We start from the raw sequence: 18,494 nt of genomic DNA, 5'->3' as shown, positions 1-18,494 counted from the left end.
CCCCCTGTCCAGCAAACCCAACCCCTGGGGGGAAACCCCCCAGGTTCCCAGAAGAATGAAACTCGGGACCGGACCTAATAGGACCGGGTCCGGGTAACTGACCGGGAGGGTATGCCTGACCAGCATTGATGCCGGGATTAGTGAGCTGCGCGTCACTAATCCCGGTAGACACAGACAATCCCGAAAGAAAGTCTGTTGTCACACCAGGACCTGAACCCGAAAGAACAGGCCCGGCACCAAGACTGTCCCCAACGACAGCACCACCTGGAATGCCGGGATCACTGACAGAGTCAGTGACCGGCGGCCGGTAGTCCCTACCCGAAGGCAAGCGCGAAAGCTTACGGGCGTTCCCGGCCAATTCGACCCTTGGCTGTGCCAAGCCAGGGTCAGGCTGCCCCTCCCCTACTCCAGGGAGTTCCTGGACAGGAAGGGCCACCCCCTGCTCACGAGAGGGACTTGCCGAAGCAAGACCCCCCGAGACAGGAACAGAGACAGTACCACCAGACCCCAGAGAGCTGGTGGCACGACCCCTACCTCTCTGCTTCCCTCGCTTACCGGAAGAAACAGACGAATCTGTCTTACGGTAAGTTGAGGGTAGCTTTGGAACAATGAAGTCCTTGTCCTGAGATTTAGTCTGTGAACAAAGTTCACAAGGCGAAACCTCACTGCAAGGACGACACCTGGGACAAGCATCATGAGGGTCCCGTTCCACAAAGAAATGGGAACACCCATGAGCTCTACCTCGTCGCTGTCCCGACCGAGACATACCCTCCAATTTCACCCGTTATATAAATCAGAAAACGGTTAAAATAAATAACGTTTGCCGAAACAAACAACCGTCACCGAAATAAACAGAGGTCGGAAATTAACCCACGATAATGGCGGACCGTGTCACACCACCGGCACACGAGGAGTAAAATAACCGGCCGTAAAAGGCACAAAAATAATTTTCAACAATAATTAATTATATTAACAAGGGCAGATGGGTACACACATACTGCGCAAAAAAAATTAAACAACATTAAACCAAACCAAACCAATCAACAGAATTACTTTATAAGATAGTTATTACATTTTTCCCTGAACACATTCTTAATATTCGAAGGACCTAAGCGTTTTTCATGTCAAATTATTTAAGTTTTACCTGATTTATTACCAAGATATAGGATTTACATCTATTCCTCTATAATCGTTGTCTCCTTGGCTCAAGTACGCTTCGCACAAGTTTTGTTTCAAATCCTTAAATCTGTAATCAAGAAAAAGGATTTTATATCTTTTCCCTGTCTTTCCATGGCCTGGCCTCCTACCCCTTGATGGTTTACGCCCTTTATTAATAAATACATTGTTTGTTGATTTCCCATGGCCATAACATTTTTCGTTCACTAACTATTATGTACAGTGTCTTGATGCAGTATAAAACACTAACTCTCATGTAGAGTATTAATACAGCAGAAATACCATGTCAAATATGTCAATACAGCACATTTCGCGTACATTGCGTCAATTCATGTAATTCTAGTTTAATACGATATTTTGCTTCATGCGAGAGATGAAAATACCACAATTGATTTAACGCTAGAGATATTAGACACAGATATCCTTATTTCAGTTTGATGAGCTGTAGTTTTTGGACGTTCAGGAGGATGGGGATACCGGATCCAACACCTCTACCAATCGTCGGCAATATGGTGGCCATGTTGTCGGAGGTAAATACACCAGGCAAAGATTTAACTTCACTTTTTAAATAAAGGAACTGCTCTGACTACCTTGAAATATGGATCTGCTCTTCTAGGATTTTAATCACATTCAAATTTCCTTTTGATCTAGTGTAACAGGATTTTGTTTTTTAATTTAACGAATTATGGCCAGTTTGAAAAGGAAACATGTATCTGAAATATTGTCAAAATACAAGACACATGTTCATATTGCTTAAGGACCTTTTTCAATTTTTTAATTACCAGTTCGGCAGCCGTTTTGAATATTCTCAGAAAACGTGTGTTTGTTGCCAGCGTTTAACCTTTTTCAAGACTAGAGTCATCACTGAAAAAGTCATAATGTCACCTGTTTTAACTGTTGCTAGTGATTTTTGCTTTACACGTTAAAACCGTTCAGAAAATAATACGTTTCAAAGGGGAAAATTGTAAAGTTTTGGTATTTTAAAACATCTATCAACTAAAAGCCTTTAGTTTTTCCCCTGAAAAAGTTGCAAAATAACAATATAATAAAGCAAAACACAAGCCACGGATCCCCAATACTCGAGAAAAAAACCGCGTATTCTTTCAATGTAGCGAATATTTGATCATAAAGGTCATCGAGACATTTTATATTCATTGTTAACCAGCACAATAAGGTTGTTTGAAAAATAAACATGTGTTTTGTAAACACTGTATGTGACGTCATTAGCCTGGAATGTCTACCCATAGTATTATAACATTAACACCTTATTGATTAGTACATCAACATTAAAACAATTTATGATTGGAATGTGTATTTATAGTTTTAAAATAAACAACTTATTGATACGTACGTGAACATTAAAACAATTTGTGATTGGAATGTGTACTTATAGTGTTTAAATAAACAACTTATTGATAAGTACGTGAACATTAAAAACTAGAACTGTGGCCTATGGGCTTACTAAAATCCCCCGCATTTCGACTGCTTGCTGCCCCTGTAGGGGCTAAATAAACATGGAAAAAAATATAAAGAAAGATCAAGGGTCATGACAAAGTCTTATCTAAGATGTCGTGTCGACAGACCGAATGAAAAGACAAATACCACTACTGTGACCTTTGACTCAATGAACTCGGAATTTCGTCACAATGTAGCTTGCATCAATGCTACATTTACTCAGAGGTATGTATATACAAAATACCAACCATTTCTGTCATAAGTAGCAATTTCAGTAACATAATGCATCTGTGACCTTTGACCTCATAACCTTTGAAGTTTGTCATTATATAGCCTGCATAATTGACTACGATACTCTTATGTATATGTATATACAAAATACCAACTGTTTCCGAGATAATTAGCCATTTCGGTAACGTAATTCATTCGTGACCTTTGACCTCCAAACTCACGACCTCGGAGGTTGTAAGTAGAGTAGATTGCATAAATGCCTACAATATTTTAATGTAATATGTGTATACAAAATACCTTCGTTTCCAAGATATTAAGCCACTGCAGTAACGTAATTCATTCGTGGCCTTTGACCTTTTAAAACGCGGAAATTTGCAACCTGACAAAAAACCCGTTATGCATGTGTAACATTATTGCTTCTAGTATTACTATACTTAATTGGGACGGAATTGAATAAAACATAAACAAGTTCGTGGGTTTTCTATACAATGTTATGGTCTAAAGAAGTTTATAAACCGACGGCCAAAACTTCGTGAAAAGAGGAGATAACCCAATGCAAAGTACTTTACGCACATCTCCAAACTGCAAGGATCGTTTCATCCAGTAGTTTAGGAGGAGTACACGCCAATACATTGCGTCCACAGACGAACGGACGGACAACCTGATTTCAGTATACCCCCTAACTTCGTTGCGGAGGGGTTATACAAATTATGATTGGGATGTGTACTAATAATGTATAACATGAACAACTTATTGATTAGAACATCAATATTAAACAATATATGACTGGAATGTGTACCTATATTGCTATAACATAAACACCTTATTGATTAGTACATCAACATTAAAACAATTTATGACTGGAATGTGTACTTATACTGTTCCTTTATTTACTATCCACTGTGTATATTCTTAGCCTCAGACTTGTATTGTTTTGACATCTTTTTAATGATGGGATTGAACTTGTGACAGTGACATATATCTATGTAACGCTTCTGTGTTTTATCACTAGCAAAGTCATACATATACTATTCCGTTAATCACCACGTATGTCGCATATTGTTAACATACTTTTGTTTTTGTCGGTGATTTCTTCCATCATAAACAATACCGTATATTTTTCAAAGCATATCGATAATAGTTATTTATATTAAGACCGTTTTTTGTTAAGCATACTTTAAAAAATCATATAAGATGTCTTGCTCTGCTTGTATCTTAATGTTATTTTTTTACAGGGTCTCCGCGCTTTTGATCGGAATGCAATTCAGAAATATGGGAAAGTGTTTGGGTAGGTAATTGGTTAAAAGAATAAAACATACCTGTTTAAATATTTAATTGGTTTGAAAAGTAAAACATAACTGTTATAGTATTTACGTTTCGACAGGAGATTTTATATTTTGTTGATGTTGGTATATCTTGTTTCTATTTTATTTTGAAGACATTTCGACGTTCTTTCTACGAATTTAGTGGTAGCAGATAAAGAGATGTTGAGGGAAATACTGGTGAAGCAGTTTAACAACTTCCCAGATAGAAGGGTATGCATCGTTTGCGACGAGGTTAATTATATAGATGTTAAAATCTGTAGACAATTAAAAAGGATGGCAAACTACTGCATAAATATTTGTTAGTTGATATAAATCAGTTTTATAAAACGATGATAAAGAGATCAAACCTGACCACAGCTGTGAGTAAATTATCCATTTGAGGCTTAACGAAGACAGACTTGATCAGGTTTCGCGTAAATATCTTCTACCTCCTTTCCTAAACATTTAGAACAGTTTTATACAGAAAATAAATTAAGACCTCAAAAAACGTATACAAAATGTAAGACAAACAAATGTACATACTATTTATTCAAACATTCTGTTATCAAAAACATTTTTGTTACATCTGCATTTTAAGTACGTAAATGTATCTTTATTGAAAATTATTAACAATCATATTTTTACGCTATTCATATTTTAGACTATTATTATAAGTATGTAAGTGTTCCATTTAAACTAAGGGTAGTTTATCTGTTTTCCCTTTGACAAATTCGAACGTGAATATTGAACTAGCCTGTCTCCAACTCAAACACTATATGATAGGCCTTCGTGTCCACTAAATATGTGCAGGATTGTGAAGTCCTATCTGACAGCGATTTTCGAGTCTTTGTATGTCCTTAACTCCGCATTGCTAGATTCAGGCTTAATAAAGCTTCGTTAAACATCGTGTATTTTAAAGGAACGACACTTAACCATCTCTGTACTCCAGTTGTGTTCAGTGTATCATTGTACGCAAAAGGTTATTTAGTGGAACTTATAATCTTCACGTCCTATTAACAATTCAAACGCGCAAGAAAATCATATGTATTACATGTATTAAGTGAATTAGCAAAAGCAGAATATACATGGGTCAGTTTTATTGAATATGAGATCATCGAGCATACAAAGACACTAAATTGACCTATGTGATGACTTTGATCATGTGTACACGTATTTGATATTTATATATATTTAGTAGATCTAAGATGTGCAACATATCATAGGTTCAATATCAATAAAGAAAATCCCTCCCGTCACATTATGATAGCACGATAAATATTAACATCAAAGTCATTATAAATGAATCAAGTTATTAGATTGAACTGATTTTAAATAAGCAAGATAATGGTACTTTACGCAAACATTTCTATAAACAGGATATATTAAATTATCAACAACAAAATTAGTACTTCATCAATAAAAAACGTTTGTTATCATGCAAAAAGCTTGATTTCGTTTGTGTAAAAAGGTGACTGATGACAATCGTTCGTTTCTGTAATAAATGAGTTAACAATGATATAAAAGAATGAAATACATTCACAAGGGTTCATGTTTTTCTTCACTAGTTTGAATTTTCGATATTGCAGAACAAAAATAAATTACCTTATTGGTATAATATTTACTCGTGTTACACCTCGATATCTTTTCCAACATTATGACAGGGCAATTACATTTTGCTCATGACGAACGCATGCATTGATATATTTCTATTTAAAGACAGTTGATGGATTCGCAGGAGATCTAGAGCATGGTCTGGTTAATGTCAAAGGATCCCACTGGAAACACAATAGAAGAATTATTACCCCGACATTTTCATCTGGAAAACTTCGTCAGGTAGTCTTATAACAACAACACTAGTGCAATGTATTCGACTTCGTCTTAATACTTAACCAATGTTACTTTCCATTTTAACTGATTTATTACGCCTCTGCCACCTTAGCATGAAACACGTTTTCTTTTTTATATAGATGATGCCATTGATTCAGGAAGCGTGCGACACCCTAGTAAAAACATCACAGAATCTCATGGAGAGTGGGGACGATGGTCAAGTGGAAATGAGAAGGTAACTTTATTGTTTCTTAGGACAACATATAAACCGTGTCATCAACACACAAATACAACATATATACCACTTCGTCAACACACAAATACAACATAAACCACATCGTCAACACACATATACAACATAAACCACATCGTCAGCACACATATACAACATGTACCACATCGTTAACACACAAATACAACATACAGGTATACCACATGGCCGATAAAGTACACCAGTGGCAAAATGTACTCGTCAATATACAACCTAAGGACAAAATATAACAAATCATTTATATATCAGAGCGAGCAACAGCTACCGGTATAACATACGTTAAAGCATGTGACCTTTCTTCATCACATGTTTGGCGAACTTCATGCTGTTTGCTATGTGTGCGCTTACTGCTGGAACGTTAAAATCAAACGAGACTGCATTAATGCAGAAAGCCAATTAAAGAGTTCTCAAATCTTTGAAAAACCAAGAAATTGAGCGTTCATCTGGCCATCATAACGACAGATTTAGAAAGATGCGGTTAATCAATATGAATATGTTAAAGTAATCTGTCTATCCCTCAGTACAGTGTACGTAACAGTATCTGTGTTTATGTCCGACGACAATATACAAATAACAATGGGCACCTGTATGCGTTGCCTCTCTCTTAAAATCGGCAGTGAAATCGGCAGCGGCAATTGCGAAAACTTTTATTGAAAAAATAAAGTGGTTTGCCGCTTTTCCACAAGAAACAGCACAAATTGCACGCCAGACTAAAGCTAGCCCGTTATCAACATATTTGTTAACTGCTTGTTATACAAGAAGTTGTTGCATTTTGTTCTCTGATTATCAAAAGGAAAAAGAAAACTATTCAATCGCGAACACTTATCTTTTTCCGTGGTATGGAGAGCAACAAGACGAATACACCCATTAGTCGAAGAAAATATATTTCCTCCTTATATTTGCCTTAAAAAACAAAAATGAAAATGATATACATTTTTCTTGATGGTTTGTTTTTGCTCATGAGTCAATATAAACAAACGGTTTCTTTTATCTGGCGACAGACGTTATAAAAAACTAATCGGAATTTTTCTTCGAAGTTTGAATATGACCTCACAGCATCATTTGACACCAGCTATATCAATAGCACTCATTAGCAATATGATGGAAAGACCATAACATTCTCAAATTAGAATGGATTTATATATGTGCTTTTCGTTTAATTGTTTTTAGCTCACCTGGCCCGAAGGGCCATGTCCGTCGTCCGTCCGTCAACTTTTTCTTTTGAACGACTGCTTCTGATGAACTGTAGGACCTAGGGTCATGATATTTGGTCATTAGGTACCTGGGATGGAGTGCTATAAAGTTTCCTCATTAAAATGACCTTGACCTACTTTCAAGGTCACAGCGGTCAAATATGTTAAAAATGTCAAACAACAATATCCTAAGAACCATTTGAACTAGAGTCATGATACTTGGATATGTTATGTAGACCAGCAGTGCGAATATTTTTCTCAATTACAATAATGAGGTCAAAGGTTGTTAAATGCTAGTCGGAGGTCAAATGTCAACTTTGGTTTAAATCTTTAACAGTCTTCTCCTCAAGTTCCATGAGGCCCTGGGTCATGATATTTGGTCAGTAGGTACCTGGGATGGAGTGCTACATTATGTATCAAGTATTCTCATTAAAATGACCTTGACCTACTTTCAAGGTCACAGCGGTCAAATATGTTAAAAATTTCAAACAACAATATCCTAAGAACCATTTCAACTAGAGTCATGATACTTGAGTATGTTATGTAGACCAGCAGTGCGAATATTTTTCTTAATTACAATAATGAGGTCAAAGGTCAACTTCAAATGCTAGTTGGGGGTCAAATGTCAACTTGGGTTAAAAGCTTTAACAATCTTCTTCTCAAGTTCCATAAGGCCCTGGGTCATGATATTTGGCCAGTAGGTACCTGGGAGGGAGTGCTAAAAATTTCCTCATTAAAATGACATTGACATACTTTAAAGGTCACAGCGGTTAAATATGTTAAAAATTTCAAACAACAATATTCTAAGAACCATTTCAACTAGAGTCATGATACTTGGGTATGTTATGTAGACTAGCAGTGCAAATATTTTTTTCAATTACAGTTATAAGGTCAAAGGTCAACTTTAAATACTAGTGGGGGGTCAAATGTCAACTTTGGTTAAAAGCTTTAACAATCTCCTTCTCAAGTTCCATTAGGCCCAGGGTCATGATATTTAGCCAGTAGGTACCTGGGATGAAGTGCTATAAAGTTTCCTCATTAAAATTACCTTGACCTATTTTCAAGGTCACAGGGGTCAAATATGTTTAAAACAATATCCTAAGAACCATTTGGACTAGTCATGATACTTAGGTATGTTATGTAGACCAGCTGTGTGAATTGTTTTCTTCATTACAGTAATGAGGTCAAAGGTCAACTTTAAGTGCAAATCGGGATTCAAAGGTCAATATGGGTAAAAAGCTTTAAAATTAAAATTTTAAGTTTCAAACAACAATATCTTCAGAACCGTTTAAGAGATGTTAAAATGTCTTGTGTTCTAGTTACCAAATTTGGTCTTAAGTTACCTATATGTCAGTTGCATGTAACAAAAGAAACAGGTGAGCGATACAGGCCCTCTGGGCCTCTTGTTAGTTTTGTAATTTGAAAGGATGTACATAAAGTATGTAAACATTGCATAGTATTGAAGAAATAATCAACGTGTGCTCGTGTATTATAGAGGACTATATAACGAGGATGAGTTAATGTTGGGGAAAAACGTTTTTCAAAGGCCGCTGTTTTGATTATTTTTCAAACATGTTCGCATCCCGAGTACAATTCCGCGATTATGTCAAAACATCGGTTAATTATATTTATTCTACCATGTCAAATGTAACTAAATTCTTTGTTCGTGTCTACCTCAGTGTCCATATGCTTTTACTATGCTAGCTGAGCTAGCTAGCTAATTACTTAAATAAGGCTGCTCTGATGCCGGTGCTGATACTTTTCACGTGGTGCCTATATGTCTTCATTGCACAACAGACTGCGCGTTTTTATCATTTTTTGACTCTGTTCAGTAATCCAATTTTGTCTAATAAACATATTTAGGAAGATTTTATTTTTTTCATTTTCAGTCGCCATTCGATAAACAATAAACACTAACGTAATGCTTTATGCTTTTTTGAAAAAATATATTCAATCAATCAAATCCACCAATCTATCGACATCGCTCGTCAACATATAAATTCAGCATTTGACGGAAACACAAGCACTATTTCATTTCACCTTCGCGATAAGTTCAGCGACACCACCTGACCATTAGTTTTACAGGTTTTAAGTTGATTTAGAGGTAAAATAGATTTTTTTGTTTGTCCGCTAGCAAATCTTCAAAAGCATACACTATTAAATGCGAGTACCTTCATTCGACAAATGAAACAAGTTCTGTTGAAAAAGACACGCATGCGCATGGCGTATCATCCAATAATCCATGGTTATTAACCAATGAAAACTATAACATCGCAAAAGTGGTAAAGTTAAGGAATGCGATATAACTGCGTTCTTCCTTACTACAGGTTATTTGGAGGATACACAATGGATGGGATTAGTTCCACAGCTTTCGGTATCCACGTGGATTCTCAGAGTAATCAGGATGACCTCTTTGTAATGCATGCTAAGAAGATGTTTGACATTTCATTCACCAAACCTTGGATGCTCGTTGTATGTACGTATAAATCTATTTTAACTAACTGATGTATCATGCATTCTTCCTCTCCAACTCCTCGAACTATCGTATATTTTTCTTTCCACACTCCCCGACGTATTATGCATTCTTGCTTTCCTGCTCCTTGAACTATCATACATTCTTCATCCTCACTCAAAGGCCTTCCTTATTCCTTCTCTCCCGCTCCTCAACCTGTCCTGTATTCGTCCCTCCAGTTCTTCAAACTATCATACATTCGTCCTTTCCAACCGTTCAACATTCCCTGTATTTTTCCTCTCAAAGTCATACATTCGTCCTTTCCCACGCCACGACCTGTCCTGTTTTCTTCCTCGTAAAGTCATGCATTATTCCCTTCTCACGCCACGACTTATCCTTTATTCTTCCTCTCCCATTCCACGATACATACATGATTCTTTTCTAGCTCTTCGACCTTTCCTGTTTTTCTTCCTCTCCAATATCTCTATCATTCATACATTCTACTTCCCCGCTACACGACCTATCTTTTATTCCTACTCTCCATATCCTCGATGTACATGTATCATGCATTCTTCATCTCCAACTCCTTGAACTATTATATATTCTTCATCCTCATTCTACGACCTGTCCTTACGTTTTCCTCTCCCACTCCTCGACCTTTCCTTCATTCTTCCTTTCCCGCCCTCGACCTATCCTGTATTCTTCCTCTCCGATTCCTCAAATTATCATACATTCGGCCTTTCCACTTTCCAACTCCTCAAAATATGTACCAAAACGTTTGTCTTTTCTTTGATTTTTGACTTTGCTGACGGACTTACAACAAAGGATTTCCGACGATACAGGTTGATGAAGATTATGGAATATATCTTGGTCGCACTCTGGATCTCTCTGGGAAATCTGTTATTTATTTGTGTGATACGAGAATAGTGAACATTGTGATTCTGCTCATTAGATTGCCTTGCGGTTTTGTTGTTACTACCTACTTTCTCGATGTGAGGACGTGACAGTCCTATTTTACATGGCAGGTGAAATGGATCCAACAACATACGCTGACCCTTCCGGTACACCTTGTCTTATTCTTTTAGTATTTGTTCGATGGTCTTCATGTGAATACTTTCTTTGTTTATATTTTGGCCTAGTTTTATTGATTTTAAGTTTCATTATAGCTTTGTTGACAACTCGGTATTTTCTTGTTCTCTTTTGTTTCCTATCTTTATATAAAGGAGAGTTTATGTATTTTTGGTTACTTTTTGTAGTACAATTAAAATATGAATGCAATTTGTTTTTATTCCCTGTGATTTTGACTTCATTTTCATTGTGACGTTTATAACAGAATGTATATGGTCACCGGCTGGTATTAGCATGTACCACACGATAGTTTTTCAATGTAAAAGCAATCACTTATTTGTCGATGTTATTGTATTTATAAAGCGGCAATCCTAATGAAAAAATATAAGGACTGGGGCGTAATGTTTTATATCTTCATCCTTTTGCAGTGTTTTGTCAGGCGTTAAAGCCTCTATTACTGAAAATTGGGGTATGTAAGTCCCACATGATAGTATGGCATACTTTCGCACACTAACTATTCATCTACTGGAAGAAAGACGGAAACAAAAGGAGGTAGGATACAGAACATAAACTTAATTTGTTTTACAGCGATTAAGAAACAAGTTATTTAATTTATATTAATCACTCTTGTTGGCCCAAAAGTAAGCATGCAGAGGGTCTTAATGTGGGAGAAAACCCACGTGGTCGGGCATGTGACCCGGTACGTTTTCACGTCCAATCGGGGAATCGATCCCGACCACCTGACCACCTGACCACCCTAGGTGATGATAAGGTGACTTATAAGTATATGATTTAAAATAATGATAAAAAGCGGTTTTCGAAGTTGCATCAGCCAGCATGTTACCTGAATAACTTAATGATATTTTACTTCCAAGTATATGGCATTACATGGAACTAACATTTAGGAATACTTTAGTCGCGTAGGTTATTGAGGTAAATGGAAAAGCTACTTCCTGTGTTGTAGACATTACACTTTTTTTCACTATTCAGCAACTCAGAGTGTATGTCATAAACGTTCACGGTAAGACTGTCTTGTGAGTATTTCTCAACTGATTAGGCTGACAATTTTGCGTTTATCATCACAACTTATTCTACTGTGAAATTGTATGATTTCTACTTGGAAGGATTTTGATTGGTGTAGGTAGATTGTGATACTTTATTACTATCGTTATATGTTAGCCTTGATTGTATACTAATAGTGATGTAGGTAGATTGTAGCACTGTATTACTACTGTTATAGGTTTGCCTTGATTGTATACGAATATTGTTGTAGGTACATGAATTATAAATACTGTTATATACTTGCCATGATCGTATACGAATACTGCTGTAGGTAAATCGTAATACTTATATGGTATCCCTAATCGTATACGAATTCTGCTGTAGGCAGTTTTACTACTGTTATAGGTTAGCCTTGATCGTATACGAATACTGATGTAGGTAGTATTACTACTGTTATAGGTTAGCCGTGATCGTTTACGAATGCTGATGTAGGTAGTATTACTACTGTTATAGGTTAGCCGTGATCGTATACGAATATTGCTATAGGTAGTACTACTACCGTTATAGGTTAGCCTTGATCGTATACGAATTCTGCTGTAGGTAGCGTTTCTACTGTTATAGGTTAGCCTTGATCGTATACGAATTCTGCTGAAGGTAGTATTACTACTGTTATAGGTTAGCCTTGATCGTATAAGAATTCTGCTGTAGGTAGTATTACTACTGTTATAGATTAGCCGTGATCGTATACGAATACTGATGGAGGTAGTATTACTACTGTTATAGGTTAGCCTTGATCGGATACGAATACTGATGGAGGTAGTATTCCTTCTGTTATAGGTTAGCCTTGATAGTATACGAATACTGATGGAGGGAGTATTACTACTGTTATAGGTTATCCTTGATCGTATACGAATACTGCTATAGGTAGTACTTCTATCTTTATAGGTTAGCCTTGCTCGTATACGAATACTGATGGGGGTAGTATTACTACTGTTATAGATTAGCCGTGCTCGTATACGAATACTGATGGAGGTAGGATTACTACTGTTATAGGTTAGCCTTGATCGTATACGAATACTGATAGAGGTAGTATTACTACTGTTATATGTTAGCCTTGATCGTATACGAATACTGATGGAGGTAGTATTACTTCTGTTATAGGTTAGCCTTGATCGTATACGCATTCTGATGTAGGTAGTATTACTACTATTATAGGTTAGCCGTGATCGTATACGAATACTGCTATAGGTAGTACTACTATCTTTATAGGTTAGCCTTGATCGTATACGAATACTGATGTAGGTAGCATTTCTACTGTTATAGACTAGCCTTGATCTTATACGTTTACTGCTGTTGGTAGACCGTAAAACGTTTCTACTACTGTTAGGGAAGTTGCCTTGATTGTATACGAATACTGCTGTAGGTAGATCGTAATAAATAATTATTTCTGTTAAGGGGTTTGCTTTTATTGTATATGAATACTACTGCAGGTACTTCCTCCAACTGATGATCGATGCACAGGAAGGTAAATTAAAACTGGATGATGATGAGGAGGATTCTAAAGAACAGAACAATTGGTCTTCTGAAGGTCATCAAGGTAATTAGAATGAACAGTCCTTGTTTATAAGACATATCGAGAATAATTTCAATGAATGCACATTTTCTTCTCATTGCAAAGAACGTATGCCACATGACGCATGTTACGTTATACAATTATTGATTTTTGTGCTGGTGAATATGATGTGATATGAACCTGAAGAAGGGAAATTGATTGAGGCGAAGCCTGTTTATCATTGATAACTTATGGGAATTTCAGGACATATATAAATATGTGGAACATCTATTGTGATTTCAGTGTTGATGTTTAAAGTAAATACATCTGTATTTAAGGCCTTACATTTGATGAAATCCTGGGAAATGCAAAATTGTTCTTTGTTGCGGGCTACGAAACGACGGCTTTGACACCCACCATGAATGCATACAACCTCGCTACGAACCCAGAGTGTCAGGAAAGGCTACGTCAGGAAATTGAGGAAAAATTAGGGTCGGTATGTACATAAAAATAGACCACTTAAGAAAAATAGGAACTGCATTTTTACTATAGATTGGACTTTAAATGCCATACATCACGAGACACACGTCGAAGCGTATTTATTCAACACACACAGGAACTACAATACCCAATGTTAACAAACATGACGGATGCTGTAATATCGCTGAGCATTGTGAGATTTGACAATGTATGTGTGAAAAGAATGGAGATTAAAAAAAAATAAAAAAAATTATTACGACAAAAAAAGACAGGTGTGGAATATCGTACAAAATGCAAATCGGTTGAACTACCCAATGAAAACAATTTAAACACTTATCCAATATTATCAGAAATACCGTCTGTTACACTGCACTGATCTTATCATGACAGAATCAAACGATTTCCAACTTTTTACTAGGATTTACTCGGTGATGAATTAACATCTAGCGGGTTTGAAACTTTAATAAATACAATAACAAATGTATTGAGTTGGTGAACATATATTTTGATACAATACATTGACACGAATGAAAGTTCATCAAAAATCGTACAATGTTTGAATTATCAAAAATTTGAGACAAGGCATATCAGGTTTATGTCTAACCACAAAAACGAATCCTCACTCCGGTCATATAACAGGACCGTTTCAATATCACACAAGGAAGCAATGAGTGGCGCACTTCCTTTTTATACTCATCCTGAGTTACAATCAGCTGTTGTTCTACGCTCTGTCGCAAGATCACACACTTCAAACGGTATCACGCGTTGAACAGCCACGGTTTCCTCAGGTTCTGACGACATGTCAAATAACGAGTCTGTTGTAGCATCTACCAACTGTAGCAAGGTTTACATGCAATAAAAAAAATCACACCTGGTTTCATCGCAAATTCGAACTTTCATCACTGCTCAATCGACTTCTAAAAATAACTCCCTCGTGTCTATGGAAGGGGATCACCGCCATAAATATTTTTTATATAATTAGTTACTTCTGGTTTTGAATCTCATTCTTTGTACATTTGTATTATTTCCCTAGTTGATAAGTTATAGAATTAGTTCCTTCTGGTTTTGAATCTCATTCTATGTACATAGAATGAGATTCAAAACCAGAAGGAACTAATTCTATAACTTATCAACTAGGGAAATAATACAAATGTAGAAAGAATGAGATTCAAAACCAGAAGTAACTAATTCTGGTTTTGAATCTCATTCTATGTACATTTGTATTATTTCCCTAGTTGATAAGTTTTTAGAATTAGTTACGTTCATTTGTATTAATTCCCTAGTTGATAAGTGTCTTTTTTCCATTCTATGTGCATTTGTGTTGTTGCACTCGTTTACAAATCTATTGCGTGTTCATTCCATACTATGCTAGTTTTCTTTCCATGCTATACTAGTTTTACCGATCGCGATTTCGTGTTAGCTTTTAGTATTCAATCAATTCCAGACTTACGTGATGTATATACTCAGTACATTCTAGCGGTTGATCTGAAGCTTTCGTCATTCTTGTAAAAACAGAATTTCGAAACTAACTTTTAATTCAGAAATAGCTAGCTAGTCAACTAGTAAACGAGTAAGCCAACAGTTGAAATACGAGAGGTTTCCTTATTATGACGACAAGCGGCGCTGCGATAGTCTTAAATATACACGGACCGCTCCCCAACCGCATCCGGATCACCGCAAGGACGCAATGTCGTTATTTGTTTACGTTTTGAGTATTGTATTTTTAAGGTTCTTATATTCATTACTGCATAAATTAAATAAATGTTCAAGAACATATTAATGACGCCGTCAATATTGATGTAGACTGGGACAGTGCGAGAAACATTTTAAGGGCCTGCACAAGAAGAACAATTAGATTAGACTTGCTCAAGTCCAGAAAAATAATCACATAAACTAAATGCAAGTCTTATCTCGACAGAGCGTAGAGCTTTTCTTCCCCACTCCAATAAAAACAATAAACAAAAGGAATTGTATCATAAGATAATGTATTCATACATCTATGTAGGTTAAATGTTGCAGTAACTTAACAGTCTCTTGCCCCCTATGACAATCTCATCCCACCACCATCCCAATTACAATTAATTCTTTATCACCTGTACTGTGCACGTCTTATTCTTATATATACATTTTAGCTTAAGTTTGGAGAATTTTGAAGTGGCTTTTGAGGCAAGATTACCAAAGGTCAAAGATAAGAGAAGAATATGAACCAACTTCCTCCACCTAACAAGTTATTTTTAGTGTCAATCAGAGTAAACCATTATGTGTTTTTGTCCATACCAATGAAACAGGCGTTTTTGATAAGAATGTTCAATTGAAACAAAATCATACATACTTTCAAACCCAACAAAAACGTGCTGTCATCAATATCCACTGCTTCATAGACAAGTCCATAGCAGATGTCCATGTAAAAATTTAGTAAATTCACAGACTTAATTTTATGGTAAAGTATACAATTGTGAATGGTTATATATTTCTAACAGAATAATTCAAATCAAATAAATAACCTTTAATTGCTCTAATATAATGACAAATATATTTAGTTTGCAACACTGAACATTTTTTAAAAGTTACTATCTATTTACAATTACCCAAATATGCAATTCCCTTTTAAGGTTAAAGTTTATTTATGTGGCAGGGTCTCAATTGTACATAGGATTAAGGTCGCCTTCTAGCTTCGAGCTAGAGCGAATTTTCCGTTAGCTCAGTGGTAAAGAGTCCGACTAGGAACCTGGAGATCGAGGGTTCGAGCCCCGGTGGAAGCACACTATTATCTTTCTTGTTACAAATGGTGTCCGTGGCCCTTCCTGTAGTGACAGGGAGTTAGAACATGGGTTGTGGTGTTCGAGGGCGAACACATTTAAAAAGGTGGGAGTAGTGTGGCAGGGTTCAATTGTACATAGGATTAAGGTCGCCTCCTAGCTTCCGAGCTAGAGGGAATTTCCCTTTAGCTCAGTGGTAGAGCGTCTGACTAGGAACCTGGTGATCAAGGGTTCGATCCCCGGTGAAAGCACACTATTCTCTTTCCTGTTACATTTATATTTAAAATAAAAGAAAGGCACAGAAGTGTTTAATGAAAGGTCAGCTTAAGCATCCTCACCATGCATGCATGCATTCAGTAGAGCAACCCTACCTGCATCATTAATTGAAGTTTTACCCATATAATAGTTTTTGTTACTGAGATATGGACTTAAACAACTTTTCCTAAAGTGCACTTGACGTACAATGTAGAAGGAAGTCACTCAAGTCTATGCATGTATTACCTAGATGTACCCATAAATGGACCCAACACTTTTTCTTAATGGAAATGGAGGGCAAGACCGAATCCATTAATTCATCCTCTGCAAACTTCGTTGAGTAGGGGCTGGGAATAATAAATGTTACTTGTGAGCAGAGACGTATACGTTTCTAGGCAAACATACAAAGATGAAGATAAATAACAACATACATATTTACATCAGTGAACGATTTAATTTCATAAAAAAATATCAATATGCATAAAAGTTAACAGAACATTCACTACGACAAAGTTATCAACAAGTATGCTGTCATATATTTGATGGAACACTTTTTTTGTTTTTTTTGTTTTTAAACAAAGCAATGCAAAGGAATACTGAATAAAATATAATCATCATGAAATATCATGACTCAAGACCAGTTTTTAAGAAACTGATGCCTGTTTTTGACACCTTCCACTGTGACCTTGAAAGGAGGTCAATGTAATCTACACGATGAAACTTTAAAGTATTTATCCCAGGTACTTGCTGACCAAATATAACGGCCCTGAGCTTTTCAATTTAAAAAAGTAATTTAAAGAAAAAGTTGACAGACAGACTTATGACAGACACTTCACTATACCATAATATTATGACAGTTTGTACCAGAGGAGCTCTTAAGTGTATCTGAAGTTCATGAACCATGATATTTGTCTTTCCCTCACTTTGACTGTATGGTCAAATCAGAAAAATCACAACAATTATCAATCACTAGTAACAGTATACATGTCATTGGTCAATGCTCTTTTTAATTAATGTCCAACAATATGGTATTTTCATCGTCACATAAACAGCAATGTCTTGTTTTCTCCATTCAAAAGGCTTAGGAATTCCAGAAGGACAAAGCTTTTGCAGTGTCTTACAGGACACTGCATCCTGATGGTAGGTCTGGATTTTCCAAGAAAAGTTGGACACTGTATATTTGATAGTTGTAACTGTATGATATGCTTTTGTGGGAGAATAGCAATATATACTCTGCGAGGTCACCCATTCAACGTTTGAAATTTGACTAAAAGTTGGTTCATACTAAACCTACAATAAAACATAATATACAATGTACCTTGAATACATCAGCATCATTTCATAGAAGAAACATATGTTTTAAGTATATATACAGATCCCACTATGGAACTTTCGAAACTGTGTTTATGATAATATGACTAATTTATTATAAATACACCTAATTTTGAATATACTTAAGCTAACCACCT

The 18,494-nt window shown here is 36.1% G+C and overlaps 1 protein-coding gene across 1 annotated transcript in view; it reads left to right on the top strand.

The window, feature by feature from the left end:
* Nucleotides 1–1,614: 1,614 nt before the first annotated feature.
* The window catches only part of LOC110454673 (cytochrome P450 3A8-like), a 30,936-nt gene continuing 14,056 nt past the window's right edge, over nucleotides 1,615–18,494 (top strand). Inside the window, exons 1-9 of the mRNA XM_021504316.1 lie at nucleotides 1,615–1,706; nucleotides 4,098–4,150; nucleotides 4,301–4,397; nucleotides 5,883–5,999; nucleotides 6,134–6,228; nucleotides 9,785–9,929; nucleotides 13,141–13,169; nucleotides 13,470–13,576; nucleotides 13,870–14,027. Of these exons, the coding sequence (XP_021359991.1) occupies nucleotides 1,644–1,706; nucleotides 4,098–4,150; nucleotides 4,301–4,397; nucleotides 5,883–5,999; nucleotides 6,134–6,228; nucleotides 9,785–9,929; nucleotides 13,141–13,169; nucleotides 13,470–13,576; nucleotides 13,870–14,027 (864 nt within the window). The 5' untranslated portion in view covers nucleotides 1,615–1,643. The remainder of the gene's footprint in view (nucleotides 1,707–4,097; nucleotides 4,151–4,300; nucleotides 4,398–5,882; nucleotides 6,000–6,133; nucleotides 6,229–9,784; nucleotides 9,930–13,140; nucleotides 13,170–13,469; nucleotides 13,577–13,869; nucleotides 14,028–18,494) is intronic.

This window comes from Mizuhopecten yessoensis, unplaced genomic scaffold (assembly GCF_002113885.1).
Source record: "Mizuhopecten yessoensis strain PY_sf001 unplaced genomic scaffold, ASM211388v2 scaffold8009, whole genome shotgun sequence".
NCBI lineage: Eukaryota > Metazoa > Mollusca > Bivalvia > Pectinida > Pectinidae > Mizuhopecten > Mizuhopecten yessoensis.
The sequence above is the reverse complement of the archived record's forward strand: the minus strand, read 5'-3'. Positions and strand labels throughout refer to the sequence as shown.